This window comes from Microcebus murinus, chromosome 21, assembly GCF_040939455.1.
Source record: "Microcebus murinus isolate Inina chromosome 21, M.murinus_Inina_mat1.0, whole genome shotgun sequence".
NCBI classification, from domain to species: domain Eukaryota; kingdom Metazoa; phylum Chordata; class Mammalia; order Primates; family Cheirogaleidae; genus Microcebus; species Microcebus murinus.
The window spans coordinates 17,172,585-17,192,416 of NC_134124.1; the positions used below are offsets into that span (position 1 = coordinate 17,172,585).

Below are 19,832 nucleotides of genomic sequence, written 5' to 3' on the forward strand. Positions count from 1 at the left end.
GGAACAGAAGAGCTGGTGCCCTGACTGCCAACCCATCCGTGCTCTTCTCAACCCTGCAGCTGTACAATAAGGGGGCTGGATTCCCCGTCAGTGCTGTCTACGCCTAGCCCTGGGACAGAGAGCGTTGGTGGGGGTGGGGACTGGGTGGGGAGAAGAGATGAAGCTCTAGACCTGGGCCAGGCCAGTGGGCACTGGGGTCAACCATAGGTCAGCAGGGACAGTGCAGATGGCCTCGGCAGGGACCGCCTAGCCACAGGAACCCGCAGAGGAAATGAATTTGGGGTTGTCCAGCCTCCATGAGAAGTCATGCCCAGACCTCAGATCATTAGGAGCAGAGCAGAAGCAGAGCAGCCAAGAGACCCTAGAGAACCCCCTTCCCCATTCAACAAATATTTACTAAGTTCTGATCATATGCCACTCTGGATACACGAGTGAACAAAACAAGATCCCAGCTCTCAAGAAACTTCCTTTCTAGGCCTGGCGCGGTGGCTCACGCCTGTAATCCTAGCACTCTGGGAGGCCGAGGCGGGCGGATTGCTCAAGGTCAGGAGTTTAAAACTAGCCTGAGCAAGAGCGAGACCCCGTCTCTACTAAAAATAGAAAGAAATTAGTTGGCCAACTAAAATACATAGAAAAAATTAGCCGGGCATGGTGGCGCGTGCCTGTAGTCCCAGCTACTCGGGAGGCTGAGGCAGGAGGATTGCTTGAGCCCAGAAGTTTGAGGTTGCTGTGAGCTAGGCTGACGCCACGGCACTCACTCTAGCCTGGGCAACAAAGTGAGACTCTGTCTCAAAAAAAAAAAAAAAAAAAAAGAAAGAAAGAAAGAAAGAAAGAAAGAAACTTCCTTTCTAGTCTTCTTCCAGGACACTCCCTTTGACGCTGGTCCCATTTTACAGATAATAAACTAAAACCTTTAGCATTCAGGCCCCCTGCCCAGCAAGCTCCTAGACCTGCTCCCTCTGGGTCAATTACACCTGGGCCACTGAGTCGCTGTGTGACTTTCAGAAGTCATTCACCCTCTCTGGGCCTCCATTTTCCCACTGTAACATGAAGGATTTGACCTGGGAAATCTGTAAGTCCCTTCCAACTCTGAGGGTCCTACTATTCACAGAGGAAATGCCAGTAAGACCAGCATCACAAATCTCATTATGAAACCCTCGAAGTCTTACTCCCGAGGGTGAAGGTCACTCAAGTGTCAGCCAGTCAAACCAGCCATGCCCGGCCAGGAGTCTTCCCACTCCCAGACAGCCAGGGCCTGGCGCGGACAGACGTCAGCTGGAGCCACTTCTCAGGGAAGTCCAGCAGAGGCTAGTGGGTGGGCTGGGGGAGGGCGTCTTACCTGGGCATCTTCCCGGGCCCGGTCCCGGTCCTCTCCTCCCTCCTCACGGTTCCCCTACAGCAGGAGCAGCGAGAAAGGTCAGTCCCCAAATCTCCACCCCCTCTGTCCCTTAGCTAATACATATGCTGCTCAGTCACCTCACCCTTTGGGATGCTTTCTTCATCTGTGGCCCAGGGACAATAATCCTGTCTCATTAGGGCAGGCTGTCGTGGTCATTAGATGAGAGCCTCTGTAGGGCGCCTAGCCCAATGCCTGGCACACACTGAACTCTCAGTAACTGTGAATCAGGGGCTGACATTTGGGTCATAGGAATTCGAGAGATGGCGGCGGGGGCTCCCACTAGAGGGTCACCCATGTGGCTTTGTCCTCTGAGCTGGGGACCCAAAAAGCCAGGGCTGCCTGGAGAAGGTGGCACCAACCCAGCTTTGACAAATGGACAACACAGGCAGGCAATGGGACTCGAAGGAGGCAGGTGGGGAGACACCCTCTTCTGTGGGAGGGGGTTTCTAACTCGCCTGACCCGGGCAAGCCGGCCTGGGGCCCATGAATTCACTCACCGTGGCCAGAGAAATGAGGATTCGCCTGAAGTGGCCCGATGTGTCTGAGCTCAGAGCGTCCTCCAGGGACTTGTGATAGTCTGAGACAGAGAGAGGGGCTGTGGGCCGCTGCCAGCCAAGAGCGATTTGGGGGGTGCAAGGGGCTTCCCAGAAGCCCAGATTAGAGGCAGGGCACCGCTGGCAGGGGGAGGTGGGGAAGAAGGAGTTTGTAGTTGGTTCTTGGGGACATCCAGCCACCATCCTGCTGACTGTGACAACTGGCACTCCCATCACCCCATCACCTCCTCTCCGTCCCTCCCCTCTGCTCTGTTCCAGTTGAGGTCCCACTGCATCACGATGCTGTCACTAACAGCCTCTTAAGTCACCTCCTGTCTTCATTCTCTCTCCTACCTTTCCTCCGTCTGCACGGCAGTTGCTAGACCAAAGCACACCTCTGACCAGGTCAGTGCCCTGCTCAAAAATCCCACCAGTTTAAAGCTACTTTTAAGAGAAAAAGCTGAAATACTTTTGACTGGTACTTAAGCTTCCTCAGAATGAAAATATGAATCCACATGTTTAAAAATTAAGAATTCCAAGACCGGGATAGCGTAGCACTCAACCAAGTGTGGGGCCCAGTACGACTGCACAGGCCACACCCCCCCAAAGTCGCCCGCCCTCTTTCCAGCGGGCTGGGGTGTTCTCGCTTCCCGCTTCCAGCCACGCTCTCGTCTACCTCCAGGCCTTTGTCCTTTTGGGACGCCTGTCTCTCCCCAGACACAGAGCTGGGCACACTCAGGGGGCTTAGCAAAGCCTGGTGGCTGAGAGACAGGAGACGGGCCAGAGCCGCGGCTGCGGGCGGGAGCTGCGGGGCCCGGGCCTCCCACACTCACCCTCCTTGTAGGCCTCGTTGATGGCCCGGATTTCGGCATTGGTCCGAGTGGCCAGGATTTCGATGAGAGCCTTTTCATCCGTGCCGGCTCCCTAGAATGTGAAGACAAAGACCGTCTCAGCCACAGTTCTGACCCTGTGCGGAGGCCCACACGGGCCAGGCCAAGGAGGCACCTACTCCAAGGAACCACCCAGGAGGCTGCAGCCCCAGGCCAAGCCTTCCTGGACTTTCCCTTCGCCTCCAGACATGGCCCCCACACCAGGGACCTTGGCACAATCAGGGCCGACCATGCTGGTCTCTCAAGATTTCCAGAACCTCCCGTGAGAACTGCTTTTGGACAAAAAAAAAAAAAAAAAAAAAGATATATGGGTATGTATGTCTAAAAACACATGCACATACCTATGTAAGTATGAATATTTACATGTAAGTATGTAAAAAGAACAAGAGACACGCATGTGCATCACGGTGTTAAGGGTGGTTGTGGTCCCCGGGTGGGTAAGGGACTGCAGATGAGTGCTGTTTTCTTCTGTTTCTGCTCTATCTACATTTTCTCAAGTTTTCACAGAGAACACGGTACTGTTTTATCTTCTGATAAAACAATCTTGTGCTTTAAGATAAAAACACCCCACATTTGCTTATATTTGGATTTGAGGAGTGACCTGTGACTGTGACATTAGGGCCCTGGACTGGGACAGGCTGGGGATCCTGCTGCACGAAGGTCCCCACACAGAGGGAAGAGGGTGGCAGACAGACAAGACTAATCTACGACTGATTCACTCGTTCCAACATCTGTCAGACGCCTGTCACGTGCTGGTCCCTGTGCAAGGTGCCCGGGCTTATGGCTACCAAAGAAATGGCAAGTCATGTTCTCTGTCCTCTCAGGGGTTACGGCCTAGGGCTCAAGTGGTCCCTGGATTCTCTGACCAGGGCGATCCTGATGGAGAGCCTCAGTGGTCTCTGTCTCAGAAGCAGGTGTGTGGTAAGGAAATCGGGAGGGTCCTGAGACCCAGGATCCAGCCCCCTCCTCCTTCCAGCTCACTACTCTCTGAGCCTCTTGCTTTCCCATTTGTAAACTGCAAGAATGGAAAGGGCTGGGTCAGGTTAGCTCACTGGTCCCTTCTATTACCATAAAGAAGGGACATGAACTCTGTGTCTTTACTTTTATTTTTATTTTTTTGAGACAGAGTCTCGCTTTGTTGCCCAGGCTAGAGTGAGTGCCGTGGCGTCAGCCTAGCTCACAGCAACCTCAATCTCCTGGGCTCAAGCAATCCTCCTGCCTCAGCCTCCCGAGTAGCTGGGACTACAGGCATGCGCCACCATGCCCGGCTAATTTTTATATATATATATATTAGTTGGCCAATTAATTTCTTTCTATTTATAGTAGAGACGGGGTCTCGCTCTTGCTCAGGCTGGTTTCAAACTCCTGACCTTGAGCAATCCACCAGCCTCGGCCTCCCAGAGTGCTAGGATTACAGGCGTGAGCCACCACACCTGGCCTACTCTGTGTCTTTAGATCATTTGCTTTTTCACTTAGAATTTTTTTTTCACTTAGAATTTTTAAAAAATAATCTCAATTTGCTTTGCTGAGGCAACATTTTTTTAAAGTCCTCTAGTTCTCCTTTGCTGTTCTCTTAATCTTCAAGGGGCTAAGAGCCCTAATGGTTTCCTGTGGTGGTCAAGACAAGCTCTAGGGTCAGAAAGACTTGGTTGGAACCCCAGATTTGCTACTTCATAGCGCTGAGACCAAGACCAAGTAACTTAACCCCCTAGCCTCAGTTTCCCCTTCTGTAAAATGGGGACAAAATAGGAGCCTTGCCTTTTGGCTTGAGGAGACAACTAATCGAGCTGCTGTGCACAGCCCAGGGTTGGTACCATACATTCTTCATAAACAGCAGCCAATAGTGCCATGGGTACCTTGGGGAGCAAGCTACTCCAGCAACATCTGCGGATGTTACTGCTCTTTCTGGCTAAATGGAGGCAGGTCTTCAGAGTTAACAGTGCCCTTCCTACCTGAGACCTGTTTGACCTGTCCCGGTTTGAAGGGCAGGGATTGTTTCCATTCCACAGATGAAGCACAGAGGCTTAGGAAGGGTAAGTGAGTAAAGGGCAGGGCTGGACTGGAACACAGACTGCTGTCGTGTTCCTTCCAGATCTACCCTGCTTCTTCCAGCTGCTCTGCGAGCCCCCCCCCCCCTCTGGTTACTGGGTATGTGACTCAAATTGAATTGAGCAGGGTAAATGCCAAGACTCTTGCTGGAACTCCTGGCAAGGACCAACTGTCTTTCTGCTGGAGCTGCTAGCTGTTAGGATGTACACAAGCCACCCTGTCACCATGGGGAGAAAGGCTGCCTGAGAGTGAAGCCACCATGGAGGACAGCAGAGCCAAGAGTCCAGGGAGCATCATTTGAGTGTCGGGATTCAGCCGTGTCCTGTACTTCTCCCCTTTCGTGTTTCTGCCAGCTGGAAGTAGGGACCGGAGGGACTCCACCAAGGAGTTACAGCCAACCACCTGGGCTTACAAGTGGCACTTGTGGCCCTACCAGCACCCGCACAGACTGGACCCATCCCTCTGGTGCCACGCCATACCTCCATGGCCTTCTTCAACTGCTTGGCGTCGTAGTGGGCCGGTGGCATCATGAGCCCCAGAATCAGCCTCGCCAGGTCTCCAGAAAGCTCAGACTTCAGGTCGGCCATTAAGTCCTGCCAAGGGCAAAGTCAAGGTCACGCCAACATCAGCACTTGCCCACACGTGACGCAGGCCAGGGAGGACATATGGGAGGGGGATATGGGCCCCGTGGGGCAATGAGGGAAGCCTGTGTCTGTCTTTGCTGATGTTGGGCTTATTATTTACACGAAGCCAAAGAGGGTGGGGAAAAACCCACCAGGAGGAAGACTTGCTCTCCTTGGAGGCAGGAAAGGGAAGGGGGCAACATTGAGGATGCTGTTTCCATCTGGGGGAAACTTATCAGCCAAAGCCAGATGCCACCAAGGTGCAATAGTCACTAACACTCAGCCTCGGGCCTTGAAGCCAGTGCTCTCTGTGCAGAGGAACTGCAAGATGACGAAGCACTGCACGGAAACAACTCGTGATTTTGGCCCCACAGCGAGCCTCTGAGGCCACCGAGCCATCGCACACAAGTGTTGCCCATCACAAGGAACTGGAGGAATGGAGAGACACGTCTGCCCAAACCCAATGCTGGAGACACTCAGATCACATGACCACGTGGGTGTCAGGGAGCCCTGGCTGAGCTCCATCAGGGGAGGTGCGTGGACATGGGGCCTGGGGCCCAGGAGGAGGCCCTTACCCGGCCAAAGTGAGACTTGAAGTTCTGCCGGATCTGCTGCCGCTGGGCGTTGCTGCGGTGTGTGATGATATCAATGATGGTGTCCTCATCAGTTCCTGAATCACCAAAGCCACATGCTCAGAAGAAGGCCCCTGGCTCAGCTTCCCCAACTACCCCCCCAACGGTCTCCATCAACCGTCGTCAGGGTAGGGGCCTGGCAAGGCAGCCATGTGCTCCTAAGCCCCCGCAGGCACCACGCATCTGACTCAAGCCACTAAGTTCCCTGGGCTTGCTCCCTGCCTTTCCTTCTGTCATGCCACTAGTTAAGAAAAAAGGACACCCAGTGGGTGGAGAGTACTGGGTTGGCAGTCAGGACCCCTGAGTTCTAGTCCTGGCTCTGGTACTGGCTGTCCACCTTGGGCAAGTCCCTTTCCCTTCCTGGGACTCAGTTTCCACATCTGTGACATGAAGAGGCTGCAGTAATCACTAAGAGATCCTTCCAACCCTGATGATCTAAGTCCTGTTTGCTGGACCACAAGTCCCTCCAACAACAGGCTGGCTCTGGAAGGCATTAAGATACTACTTATTGCCTCTCAGATTGCTGCCACCAGCCTCAGATCTGGCACGGGACTCTATCTTTCAAGGCCTTTTTACGTCTACCATCCTACAGTCCTAGGTAGGCTCCGTCCGTGTTATTATTCCTATGAGACAAATGGGACGGAAGCCCAGGAGCCGATGGCAGCCCTTCCGCCCCCTGGGAGTGGCTGCCAGACAGATGGGGGGAGAAAGGCAATGGAGGCCACACCCTGGACACCCTGGTCCCAGCTGGACTTTCTGAGCACAGGCCCAGCAGGGTGCAGGGTGAAGAGTGAATCCCATCCAGGATTGAGCCCTCTTCATCCTGCGGGCGCCAGTTGGAGGCCTCTGACCACCCAGCCCCCTGCCAAACACAGCACACCCGCTGCCAGAGAGCAGCCCAGCCCCTTTCAGTCCCCCTTACCGATGCCCTTCATGGCTTTGCGCAGCGCTTTGGAATCTGCGTCAGGGTTGAAGTCATTGGCTGGGCGCACTGTTCCCTTCAGCTGCAAGAAGCAGAAAGAAACTCAGCAGGTGCCCAAAGGCCCCCGGGGGCCAGGCCAAGACAGAATATGCACAGGGTGGGAAGCTTTCTCCACGAGCCCAAACCAAGCAGCTTGAGGGGGACAAGGTGGAGGTGAAGCCACAGCAGACAGACCCTGCACCAGAGATGGGGGGCGGAGGGGAGAGAGAGAGAGAGAGAGAGAGAGAGAGAGAGAGATCCGGCCCAGGAGCAGGGCAAGTGCTGGGGGGGGGGGAGTGGCCAGGCTCCTGCCTGCTGGGATTGGGCTGTCTTAGCTCCCTGGGGCTTTCTATTCCATCAGCCTCCCCACCTTTCAGACCCCCACCTGTTCCCGAGGGCCCCTCTGCCTCTTAAAGAGCCACCGCCCCTGAAAAGGCAGCAGAAGTGCTCTGAGACGCCAGAACAGAGTTTCCCAAACTTCAGTCACTCCTCAGTGACTTTCACAGTGTGTTCCGAATCCACACACGCCCTGTGCTATCTCTTAATATGGTTACCCAATTTAACTTCTTTTCTGCTGTACTTATATATATATATCCATTTTGAAGTACATTTAAAGACTCCTAAAGGGCACAGAAGCTTGTCTGCTTTGCCCTGTGACATATTCCGAGTGCCTGTAACAGTGCCCCACACAAAATAGGCACTCAGAAAATATTTGTTCAGTGAATTGATGAATGGAAATAATTTTATATTACTACCATAAATTAGGAAGTCAGGCTCACGTGTGTCATAAAAAGGCAATAAACCACAAAAACAAGTGTAATAAAAACAAAACAAATAATCAAATCGTACATGATGCCATTGCTTGCCAAAAGCTCTGAACGGAAAGCTAGCTCTCTCTGTGAAAAAGGAAAATCGGCGAGTGTTGCAGAGATGCGGCGCCAAACCAGGACTTTCTCTTTGACGCGATCAGAAAGGTTGATGGAATTGAGAAGGGGCCTCCCCGTTCACCATGGGGGGCTCAGTGTTATTTACCGCCAGGGAAGCCCACCCTCGCCTGCCAATCTAAGTTCATTTCTCAGATCACGTAAGATCATCTGCAATGATAGTTCTTGCCTTAGAATTTGGGAAACGCTGTCCTAGATCATCAGAGCTCAAGAGCTCTTAGAGGTCCCAGAGATTGCCACGCCTAGCCCCCTCATTCTAAAGGCGTAGACACAGAGGCCCAGAGAGAGGTGGGGGCCTGCCAGAGGTAGCACAGCAAGTAACAGTGAGAATCCAAGATCGCAATGCTCTGCCCCAGGTACTTCTGTGCAACCTTTCATCCTGTCCTCTTCGACCCTGGTTCTGAGGATGCTCAGAACCTTGAATCCTCCAGGGCACCCAGGGGTGCCCATCTGTTCTCAGCTTTCATGCCTCTGAAGCCCCACTGTTGGACCCAGTGTGAGACAGGCCCCTCCCCAACACCAGCCAGGTCTCCATCTCTGCAGGCCCTGTTAGTAGTCAGCGGACAGAACGCTCCCCGGCGGCGTGCCAGCAGTTAACGCGGGGTCCAGGTGCCCCCAGAGTGCCGCCCGCCCACAGGGTTTACACTCCAGGGGAGAAAAGGAAGCTTCAGATGTGAGAAGCTGTGTCTCGGGTTGGCCGCCAGGGGGCAGCTGGGTGCCAACCAGAGCAGCGGGAAGGTGCGAGCAGAAGAGTGCAAGCTTGTGGTGGAGAGGCCAAGCAGAGGGGAGGGTCTGACCTCTGTGCGGGCCACTGCACTAAGTTCCCACATCTGATAGGCCACCTGCGCTGCCTCCGGGAAGAACTGGCCAGCAGCACTGGAATGGAGGGGGTGGGGACAGGGCAGGAGGGAATGTCACCTGGGGCAACATGCCACATGTGCAACACACCCCAACACACACAAGTACCCCACCACACACACACATTCACACCCCCACCACACACACACACACACACACACACACACACACACACACACACACACACACACACACAGGTTTCTTTCTCTCTAGCCCATACCTCAGCCATGCACCAGAGTCCTCCCTCCATTTCTGAGAACTTTCCCCCTCCCGAGAGCCCCTGCCACGCAGGCTCTTCCCAGCAGCCTTCCTGGCCCAGAGCCCAAGTGGGACAGGATTTCTCCAATCCCTCGACCTCCCCTTTCTTCCTTAGAGTTTGAGAGACTTCTGTCCCAGTCTCCCCTGTCAAGCAGGCCAGTAAACCAGCCATGGCCACATCGGCCCTGCATCTCCTCCTGCGAAGGGCCCGGATGTTCAGGTGCTCAGGAAACATCTGCGGAACTGCCTCAGCCCCATGGCACTCAGCGAAGGCTAGCAGGAGGGTCTCACCTCCCTTCCCTAGCTGGATCCTTAGAAGCCCCAGAGAAGGGAAATTGGAGCACCTGTGATTCCCTTTCTAGGACACAAATCTAGTCAAGTCACCACCCAACTTAACATTCCCGGACGAGGCCCCAGGCCCTGCCCAGCTCTCTGCCTCTTTTCTCTCACCAATACTTCACAGAGGTGTGACCTCAGTCTTGCACCCGAGCCTGGCTGCTCCTTCTCACCTCTAGGACTTTCTACAGGTGACTTCCTCTACCCCAAACACTATCCCCCAGACCCTCTCTTCACCTGGCTCTGCCTCGTAATCCTCCTCCTTGGGCCTAGGGCTCATATCTCCAAAGCACCCCTCCCCCCCACCCCGTCTCAGCTGGTGCAACCAGATGTGCTTTCACACACACTTATTACATGGCCCCTAGACTTCTGCCCCATCCCAGGCCTGCCCGGCAAACTGGCCTGTGTGCACTTCTAAGGCTCCTTCAGGGGCCTCCCACGGGCCTGCACAGGAAGGCACGTGACACAGACGCACTGCACAGATGAGTAGGCAGCAGGGACTTGTGCTCTTCCCATTTAACAGATGGTGAAACTGAGAAACGGCTACGAAGTAGCAGGGCCTGGACCTTCCTATTCTGAATCCACCACCCCAGACTGACTTTCATGTTCACAAGGGCAGATATCTCCATGCCAGGAGACCACGCTCACGTTCACACACACACACACACACGCACAACAGACACTGGCAAAGGCCACCTTTCACCTGTGTGGTGCTCCTGGCTCAGAGGTACCCCCAGCTCACCCAATCCACCCAACCCACCCATCCATCGGATGAGAGCCAGGAGAGGCCGGCCTGCCGCCCTCCAGCCCGGGGCCAAGGAGCCACTTACTCATCATCGCCCCCACACAGCTTGAGCAGAGCCTTCTTGTACTCGCCAGACGTGTCGTGCTGGGGTGAAAGGAAAGAAGGTCACCTCTTACCTGGCCCCGGCTCCTCTCAGACAAGGAGGGAAGGGCCTGTGTAACCCAAAACGGGGGCAGGCTGAACCAGCACTTGCCCACAGTAGCCCCAACCTCCTCCTGCATGGAGGTGGCTGAGCCCACCAAATAGTGGTGTGCTGGTAGACGCTCAACAACTGGCTCTCTGGAAAAGGGAGGGCAGGAAGGAAGAAAGAGAGGAAAGGAGGGAGGGAGGGGAAAGAAAAGAAAAAAGAGAAGAAAAGGAAAGAAAAAGAATGGAAGGGAAGAAAGGAAAGAAAAGAAAGGAAAGAAAGAAAGAAAGAAAGAAAGAAAGAAAGAAAGAAAGAAAGAAAGAAAAGAATGAAAGCCAGCCAAAAGAAAGAAAGAAAAGAAAGAAGAAAGAAAGAAAGAAAGAAAGAAAGAAAGAAAGAAAGAAAGAAAGAAAGAAAGAAGAAAGAAAGCAAGCCAGCCAGCCCTGAATTGTAGCATTTGCCCATTTCCGTGGTGTAAATACTTCCAATGACGGATAATTTCAAGTTACCAACAGGGCTTCACTGAACTGAACGTGGAGCTGAGAGGAGATGCTCGCGGCTCTCCCGAGCCAGGGCAAGACGGCCCCAGCACACCACTGTCTCAGAAGCCCCCAGCTCAGCCCTGCCACGTGAAACACTCCACGAAAACTTGGCTCCATGAACAAATGCACTGGGAAACGCCCAAACCCAAACAAATACACGCTTGATAGAAGCACACTTTGATACAAATGGCATATTCCGTATCCCTCTTAGGGTTTCATAACAGGACTTTGAAATATTAAAGGCTTTGAGGAGTTCTGAAGTAAAGAAACTAGTTTTGCTTATTCTAGTTTTTTCCAAACGTACTTTCCCGTGGGACATTTTTGCACATGATGCCTACAGATATTCCCCTTCGGAAACATACTTTGGGGAACGCACTTGGATCTCTTTCCCTGTTATCACCCTGTTATCACCACATAGCTCTATTCCACTCATTCAAAAACAGAGGAAAACCCCAACTTTACATCTGTTCTCTTGACAAAGCCTCACGGCCACGGAGCCATCACCAGTCACCGGGCCCAGGGCTGTGCACAATCTCTCGTTTGTGTTCTTCCAGGACACTGAACTCTCAGCACCCTTGGGACGGAGTCCCCATTCTTAGTTCAGCTCGTGTGCCCTTCAGGACCCAGCCCCTGCCTTCCTCTTTGAATTTCCTCTAATTCCTTGAGTGTGCGAAAGACGGGGGCTCCTGGAATTTCCAAGAGACTCCCAGCTTTCCAGGGCAGTTCCCGTCCTCCTGGGCGTGGTCCCCCGCCCTGAGTCTTGGTAGAAAGCTCTCTGTCCTGACGAGCTCTGCTGACCTTGATCATGCTGTAGAGGGACTTCTCGTACTTGGTCCGGAAGATCTCCCGGATGTCAAGCATGTCCAGCTCGCTACGGGTGACCATGATGCGGATCAGCGTGTTGTCCCGAGTCCCCAGGCCCTGGAAGACAAGCGGGTTTGAGGAACGGGGACTTGAAAGGAAGTCAGAGTGCTAATAGCCCCCAGCTCAGTTGGAAACACTATTTTCATAATAAAAAGTTAAAATTAAGAACAAAATAAGCAGACCTTGCCAGTCCCTTTGACACTCCCTGTGTGTGCCTCTTGCTTTTGTAAACCGCTACTTGTCCCCTCCACCCTTGGTTTCCCTTAAAATTTATCCATACCCTTGTAACTCTAAGCAATATATTTAGATTTGCAACTAAATCATTTTGGAACTTTGCAAATATACCACCGTGCATTTATTTTTCCACTCTTGATGGGCCATTGCGCTGTTTTCCTATTTTCCTAACACGGGCAATCCCGTCATGAGCATTCTTAAGACGCGGGCATACAGGCAAACGTCTCTCTAGGGCTGGGCTGCCCAACCTCACCATGGCACACTGGTGGACAGAGAATGGCCATCATTGCCTTTTGGGGTTGGCCAGAGGGCCAGGAAGGACCGATCTCTTGGGCCTTGGGCCTCTCTGGCTGCAAATGACTGCATTCATTTACTCCAGGGTGCCATGGACCGTCATCAGCTTCTCTGTGTGTCATGTGTGAAAACCTGGGAGACGCTGGCCTCAGGAACACACACAGAGTGGAACTGTTGGGTCATAAGATGAACACTGGGAGTCTTGGCAGACAATGTGTTCTCCACGGTGGTCTTGTCTACGTACACTGTATATAAACATGCTGGTTAATTACTATTTTTTACATCTGTGGGCTGCCATCCCATTTGGCTGCCAGATTGGGTGCAGGCTGCCCCTGCACCCTCGGATGGATCAGGAGGTGACGGCAGGTATGCAGGGGAGAGGGCATGTGACCAGGCAGCAGCCCAGGCTCGGGAGCTCACCTGGGACAGGGCACCATCCCCAGGGTCAGTCTGGTGGCCATTCCCATCCCTGAAGGGCTCTGTTTGGCCAGTGGACCCCCAAGGACTTGCCAAAGATTCCCAATAGTTCTGTGTGGGAAGGCAGAGACCCCTCCCCCAACCTCGTTCACGTTGACCCCGCCACGCACCTTCATGGCCTTGAAGAGCCTTTCGGCAAAATACTCTGAGGTGCTCCGGATACACTTCACTGTGAAGAGGGAGGAAGAGGTAGAGTTAGTCCGGCTGCTTCAGAAGGGGGATAGATGGCTTGGTCCGGCCGGGCGCGGTGGCTCACCCCTGTAATTCTAGCATTCTGGGAGGCCGAGGTGGGCGGATTGCTCAAGGTCGAGAGTTTGAAACCAGCCTGAGCAAGAGCAAGACCGCGTCTCTACTATAAATAGAAAGAAATTAATTGGCCAACTAATATATATAGAAAAAATTAGCCAGGCATGGTGGTGCATGCCTGTAGTCCCAGCAACTCGGGAGGCTGAGGCAGGAGGATCGCTTGAGCCCAGGAGTTTGAGGTTGCTGTGAGCTAGGCTGACACCATGGCACTCACTCTAGCCTGGGCACCAAAGTGAGACTCTGTCTCAAAAAAAAAAAAAGATAGCTTGGTCCCTTGTTTCTATTCCTGGGGGGGCCACCTTGCTCAAATGCAGGAAGAACCCTGGCTCCTGACAACCCACAGCCCCCCCAGACACTCCTACTTTCACCCAACCCCAGGGGATAAAGAGATCAGAAAAAAGGCCTGTTAAAATCTGAGTAGTCCATCTCAAAGACTGTTATCTTTCCAGTCCTTTCAGGTTTCGCAGGGAACTAGTCCAGGTTGGGGGTAGAGTTTGGGCTGGAGGTGGAAATGATGTTTCTTTAGATCTGCTACACCAGACAGGTCAGATCCCTCTGAAACAGGGCTGGCAGGGGTGGCTCTGGGCAGGAAGATGAAGGGCTGTAGGTCTTCCCCAAGAAGTACAAACAGGAAACATACCCCTGACTCACACGTACTGACTCTTGGCATGTCAGGCCATCCATCCTTCCCGCCCACCCCCCAACCCCTAGTAAACGGATGAGGAAACTAAAGCCCAGTATGAATAGTGACTTGCTCCAAATCAACAGCAAATCGGGGAGAAACCCTGGGTTTGAATCTTGGCTGCACCATTGACTAGTCAGCTCCTGGCATCCTCATGTTGGGAGTACCCCCAATTCGTTACAAAACTACCCCTTGTGGCTGGGTGCGGTGGCTCCCGCCTGTAACCCTAACACTGGGGAGGCCGAGGTGGGAGGATTGCTTAAGGTCAGGAGTTTGAGACCAGCCTGAGCAAGAGCGAGACCCCGTCTCTACTAAAAATAGAACAATTAGCCAGGCATCATGGCATATGTCTATAGTCCCAGCTACTTGGGAGGCTGAGGCAGGAGGATCGCTTGAACCCAGGAGTTTGAGGCTGCAGTGAGCTATGATGATGCGGCTGTATTCTGGCCTGGGCAACAAAGTGAGACTCCGTCTCTAACAGCAACAAACACCACAAAACTACCCCTCGGCAGGCAATCAGCCTCAGCAAGACTCAGTTTCCTCCTCTGTCAAATGGAGATAATGGCAGTGGCCTCTCGTGGGTCTTTATTAAAGACCAAACACTCAGCGCAGTGCCTGGCACGGCAGATGGTCCACAAAAGCCCACTACCACGATCGTGATGCTCCCGCCCCCAAGTCCGTGCTCTTCCTCCCCCTCCCACAGTGGAGAACGGAGTGGGAGGGAACCCGTACCTGACTCCCTCCCCTTGCCCGGCCTCGGCCACGCTGCCCTGGCTAGACCTTCAGAAGTCATGGCCCATCTGGTTTTCTCCTTCCCGACTCCATACCATAAAAATTCCCCTTTTCCATTCTCAGCCCCTCGTCCCCGGACCGGTGTCCCTCGGTGCCCCTGGGAACGCAACGTCAGGACATACCCACAGCCAGCATGAGCTTCTCAAAGTCCCCGGACAGCTCCCCTCGGATGCTGGCTTCGATCGGCTTTCCCGTGGTCCTCAGATACTCATCAAACACTGAGACAGAGAGGCAGGGATGTCCGAGAGTGCCCCCGTAACACTAAGAAGAAGCGGACACTTCAAAAGCAGAGGGTGCGGTGACCAGGACACGAGTGTCCGACACGAAGCTGGGGCTGTGCCTTGGCGGAGGCGGCCAGGTGGGCAGGTGTCCTACCAGGCACCGTGCAGACCGGCTTCACGAATCGGTGAGGGACTGTACCTCACTCTCCAACGTGAAGACAGGGCCGCCATTTATACGGAAGGGCTGAGCAGCCTGCTGATGGCTTTGGTGAGGGGCCACACAAACCGCTGTCTGACAACATCAGGACTAGTCTTTGGGTTGGGGAAGAAGTAGCTATCATGGTCCATTGGTAGTAAAGGAAAGGAAAGGAAAGAAAGAAAGGGATTCTTGCCACAACACTAAGGGGGAGCTTAGGTCCTCTCTGGAGCTTACCCAACCGAAGATGCTGCTTGCTGCGATTTCCCAAGATGTAAATGAACTGGGCTTCGTCGGTTCCCCATTTCAGTTCCCCTGCCTCGTACAGGTCCTAAAGGGGAAGAGGCGGAACTTCACTGAAAGAGGAAACCCCGGGAGACGGGACATGCTGACCAAGCCACCCAGAAGTACTGCCTGATCCCTGGACACAGCAGCAGTCGGTAGCCCCAGGACCTCTGCACATTCAGTCACGCGCTGCCTGACGGCGGGGACCCTCTGAGAAATGCACCGTTGGGCGGTTTCACCACTGTGCGGACATCACCGGGCGCACTTACACAAACCTAGACGGCACAGTCCGCTACACGCCCGGCCGTGTGGTGCGGCCCACTGCTCCTAGGCCACACACCTGTGCAGCCCGTTACTGTACTCGGGACTGTAGGCGACTGTAACATAGTGGGAAGCTTTTGTGTATCCCAATACATCGAAGCATGGAAAAGGTACAGCAAAAATATGGTACCGTAACCTTACGGGACTGGGGAGTGACTTCGCATGTGCAGTGTGTTTTCGACTGGAACATTCGTGTGGCGCACGGCTGTACCTGCGTGCCTTTCTTGCTTCCTTTCTGGAGACACTCCTACCCAAGTTTCAAGGCCCAGGTAGAATGTCCAGTTGTTTCTCAAAGCACTTCCTGATGCCTCCAGGAAGAATTCCCCACCTCCTTCCCTCTTCTAGGCTCCTATAGCTTTCCACTTCTCTGTAACCTCGATCCACTATGTATCATAATGCTCTCTTCACGTGTCTGTTCCCCACGACTGCGTGGGCTCCTCGAGGACAGAAGCTATGTCTCGGCGGTCTCTGCATCTGCCCCTGTGGTGTTACTGGTACACAGTGGGTGCTCAAACACCTGGACTGCATGGCGCATCCACAGAGACGGTGCTTGGGGGATTCCTATCAACTCGGCTCTCCCGGGGCTGCCTGACTCTGTGCATCAGTAATTCCCCAGCGCTTGGGAGAGTGCAGGTGTTTCTCTTCAATAATAGGAAATAACTGAATGAATAAATGATGAAAGCTCCAAAATACAGTTCACCAACACTGCACATATAATGAGTCCTTGAAAGATAATTAAAATCTTTTCTTCAACAAAGCACTGTCTAAATGATGGCTACAACTGGGTTATTTCTGGTATTTGATGCAAATGAGTTCACTGCCAGCCCTTCCCAGGTCCTCTCCCCTCCCCTCTGCTGCTGTCCTCAGGGACTTCCATCAGTGCTTATTTACCTGGACATCCTGTTGTACCAGGTCCTCGCTCACTACATCGTCCTCCTCCCTGGTTCCCTGGGCAGAGAGACAAAGGGTATGTGTTTCAAATCCCCCAGGGCCAGGGCAAGGCATGGATGCCAGGGGTGGAGACAGGGGAGGCTGAAAAGACGGAGGTGGCGCCAGGAGCAGTGACTGCCACTGGATCAAGACAGCAGCACCTGTTTTGTAGGGTCAGAGAGTCCCTCCTGACGGCCTGTCCCTTTATCCTTGGAGCTGGGACCACACAGGCGAGTCCCAAGAATAACCAGGGTCCTTCTAGGTGTCCCCATTCCAGAGGAAGTGAGATCCTTGTACTGAGGACACCTCTGAGAACAGGGTCAGGGCTCCACATCTGGATGGCCCCTGCCACAGGTCCTGGCATTGCCCATGACAGCCCCCCAAAATGATTGCACCAGGATTAAGGGTTTGCATGTTTGCATTCCATTAGGAGTTCCCATAGTTTAGCCCAAACAGTTCACCAACAAGGATTTGGGACTTGAGGCCAGGCACAGTGGCTCATGCCTGTAATCCTAGCACTTTGGGAGGCCGAGGCGGGTGGATCGCTTGAGCTCAGGAGTTCGAGACTAGCCTGAGCAAGAGCGAGACCCTGTCTCTACTGAAAATAGAAAGAAACTAGCTGGACAACTAAAGATATATATATATAGAAAAAATTAGCAGGGCATGGTGGCGCGTGCCTGTAGTCCCAGCTACTCGGGAGGCTGAGGCAGTAGGATTGCTTGAGCCCAGGAGATTGAGGTTGCTGTGAGCTAGGCTGACACCACAGCACTCTGACCTGGGCAACAAAGTGAGGCTCTGTCTCAAAAAAAAAGGATTTGGGACTTGGGCCCCTAGATCTGAGCTCACACCTGCAAGGGCACCAAATTCTATTGGTGCCCCACAGGAAGATACTCAGAGGGGCCGGAGGCAAGCCACACTGGGCTCCTCGCCTACACGGCCAGGGGTCTGCGGTGGGCCGGGCGCGGCCTGTGCTCCACCCCTCTTTCCCCCCGGACCGCACATTTCAGGGCTGCAGACCCTTTGGGTTCTCCCTGGGGCCGGGTGCAAGGCCGAGCTGGCACGCCGGCAGTGTGGGCCATGCCACTACTCACTGTCAGACGCTGGGGGACAACACCGCTGACTCCAAGACTCAGGGTGGGACTCTCCCCTCCAGAGCAGCAGCTTTGAAAATGCGGCCAAGGTCACACTTTCCCCACTCCCAATGTTCCTCCTGATAATTCCCCAGCTGGTTAATCTGGGGTGTGGGTTGTCACGGTAACGAGGAGACTTGGGAGGAATTGCTATAAAATGGGACATGGTAGGGACAGACAAACGGAAAGGAAACAAAGTGGGAGCTTAATGTACATAGGAGGTTTCATAAAGTTTTGGTTCCTGGGGAGGGGCTTGAGACACCTTGGTGCCTGTGGCCACGGGTTTCCCCCAGGGCTGGCAGCTAAGCCCGTGGGGAAGCGGGCGGGGACATGCGCTATAGCCCCACAGTCGCGCAGAAAGCCGGCCGGCTGCTCCAGAACCGTCACTGCATCGAAAGAATTCAGAAATCTGGTTTTTCAGCAAAATCTCACTATTTTTAAACGTTAGCAACTCACTCAAAGTTGTTTTGCTTAGTTTTGTTAAAAACACGGTATGGGAAAACAAAGGAAAAAAATCCAAGGCAGGCAGATTGCACTCAGCCATGGACACCACGTGGCAGCCTCTTTCCAGGGTCTTCCTGATGGACTCTGTAGGCGGATGGCAGGGGTGGCCGGGCCCAGAGAGGAGGGGGAGGGGCAAGTGTGGAGACAGGAAGGAGCTCGTGGGAGAGGACACTCCTGGGCCCAAGTGTGTGCCAAAGGGCAATGCGGATCACCTGAATACACCTGCCTGTGCTGACCGGAGAAATGACGCGGACCCTGGGCACTCAGATTCTACACCAGGTGAGCCACGTGGACACCACCTCAAGCTCCAGAGGACAAGGCAGGCAATGGACCAACCTGGAGCAGGACCACCAGCATCTTCTGGAAGTGGCCGGAGGTGTCACCGATGATGTCAGCCTCCAGGTCCCGCTCATAGGCTGCAGGAAAGAAGACAAGCTCTAGTCTCATCCCCAGAGACCTCGTGGGTCCAGGATAAAGGTCCCTGCTGCCCCTAAAATGATCAGATTTTTGTCTTAAATCCCCAAACCCAGTCTATATGAGTGCCACGGGAAAACCCAGGGTGGATTCTCACAGTTCTCAGTGCTGACCGTGATGTGATAAAATGGAATCTGTCCCCTTCTCTCTACCCCCACCTTTACCATCCTAACGTGGCCACCGCCGTCTCTGACCTGGACAGCAGTGGCTACAGCTTTCTGATGCTTCCCTCTGCCTCTACTCTCACGTCTTCTCCAATCCACAGTGACAAGGGTGGCTGTCTTACAGCCTGTATTTGATCATTATACTCACCAACTTCTCACTGGACTCAGAATAAAACACCATCTCTCTCTTGCCCCGTAAGGCCCGGTGCAATCCTGCCCTGGCCTCTACCCGTCTAACCTCTGACTGGCTGCCAGCCTCATTTTTGCTCTGGGCCTTTGGACTTGCCATTCCCCTTGCTGGAAGGATCTTCTCTCCACTCTTCATACAGTTGGCTCCTGGTTTCCTCCTAAGACAGGCTTTCCCTGTGACCACAGTATGCAGTGGGTCCTCCCTAGTGAACAGCTGATTCTTACCTTGTTTCCAGCATAACACTAGCTACAATGTAAGCCTGTTTGCTGTCTATCTCCCTCATTGCCTCATTGGCCCATAAGCTCTAGGAGGCAGGCCCTACTTTGTTTTGAAACACTGCCTTATCCTAAGAACCTAGCATACTATTCAGCACAGAGCAGGTACTTATTGGATAGTTGGAGGAACGGATCAGAGGGAAGGAGGAAAGGTGGACAGGTAGAATCTTGGTGTCCCCACCCTTGCAGTCATCTTCACTTTGTATCTGAAGATCCCGAATGGCCCCTCCTGCCCATCTCACCGTCTTTGTATGCTGCCACCAGCTGGTGGATCTGCTCATTGGTCCGGGAAGCCAAGATCTCAATGAGGCACTTCTCATCGGTGCCAATGCCCTGGGAGAAGAGAAGGAGCACGGTGAGTCAAGGGCTGGGATGGGAGGCCACTAGCCACAGGTCGGGATCCTGGAGTGGCCAGAGCTATGAAACCCCCAGCACTCAGGGGACTCCTACCACCGCTCTTAGGCACCGATCAGGAGCTGCTGCCCTGAGACTCATAGGCATAGGTTTTAGTCCTGCCTCTACCAGCAGCTTGCTTT

General features: G+C 53.6%; 1 protein-coding gene across 6 annotated transcripts in view; it reads right to left on the minus strand.

Moving 5' to 3' along the window:
- ANXA6 (annexin A6) overlaps window positions 1–19,832 on the minus strand; it is a 51,967-nt gene that overhangs the window by 13,024 nt on the left and 19,111 nt on the right. For all 6 annotated transcript variants that reach the window (XM_012740873.3, XM_012740874.2, XM_012740875.3 and 3 more), the window contains 15 exons: window positions 19,539–19,629; window positions 18,530–18,609; window positions 16,521–16,577; window positions 15,261–15,354; window positions 14,729–14,824; window positions 12,937–12,995; window positions 11,756–11,878; window positions 10,314–10,372; window positions 8,829–8,907; window positions 7,049–7,130; window positions 6,070–6,164; window positions 5,351–5,464; window positions 2,766–2,856; window positions 1,897–1,976; window positions 1,340–1,393 (listed from right to left, as the gene is read on the minus strand). In XM_012740873.3, the coding sequence (XP_012596327.1) occupies window positions 1,340–1,393; window positions 1,897–1,976; window positions 2,766–2,856; window positions 5,351–5,464; window positions 6,070–6,164; window positions 7,049–7,130; window positions 8,829–8,907; window positions 10,314–10,372; window positions 11,756–11,878; window positions 12,937–12,995; window positions 14,729–14,824; window positions 15,261–15,354; window positions 16,521–16,577; window positions 18,530–18,609; window positions 19,539–19,629 (1,254 nt within the window). The remainder of the gene's footprint in view (window positions 1–1,339; window positions 1,394–1,896; window positions 1,977–2,765; window positions 2,857–5,350; window positions 5,465–6,069; window positions 6,165–7,048; window positions 7,131–8,828; window positions 8,908–10,313; window positions 10,373–11,755; window positions 11,879–12,936; window positions 12,996–14,728; window positions 14,825–15,260; window positions 15,355–16,520; window positions 16,578–18,529; window positions 18,610–19,538; window positions 19,630–19,832) is intronic.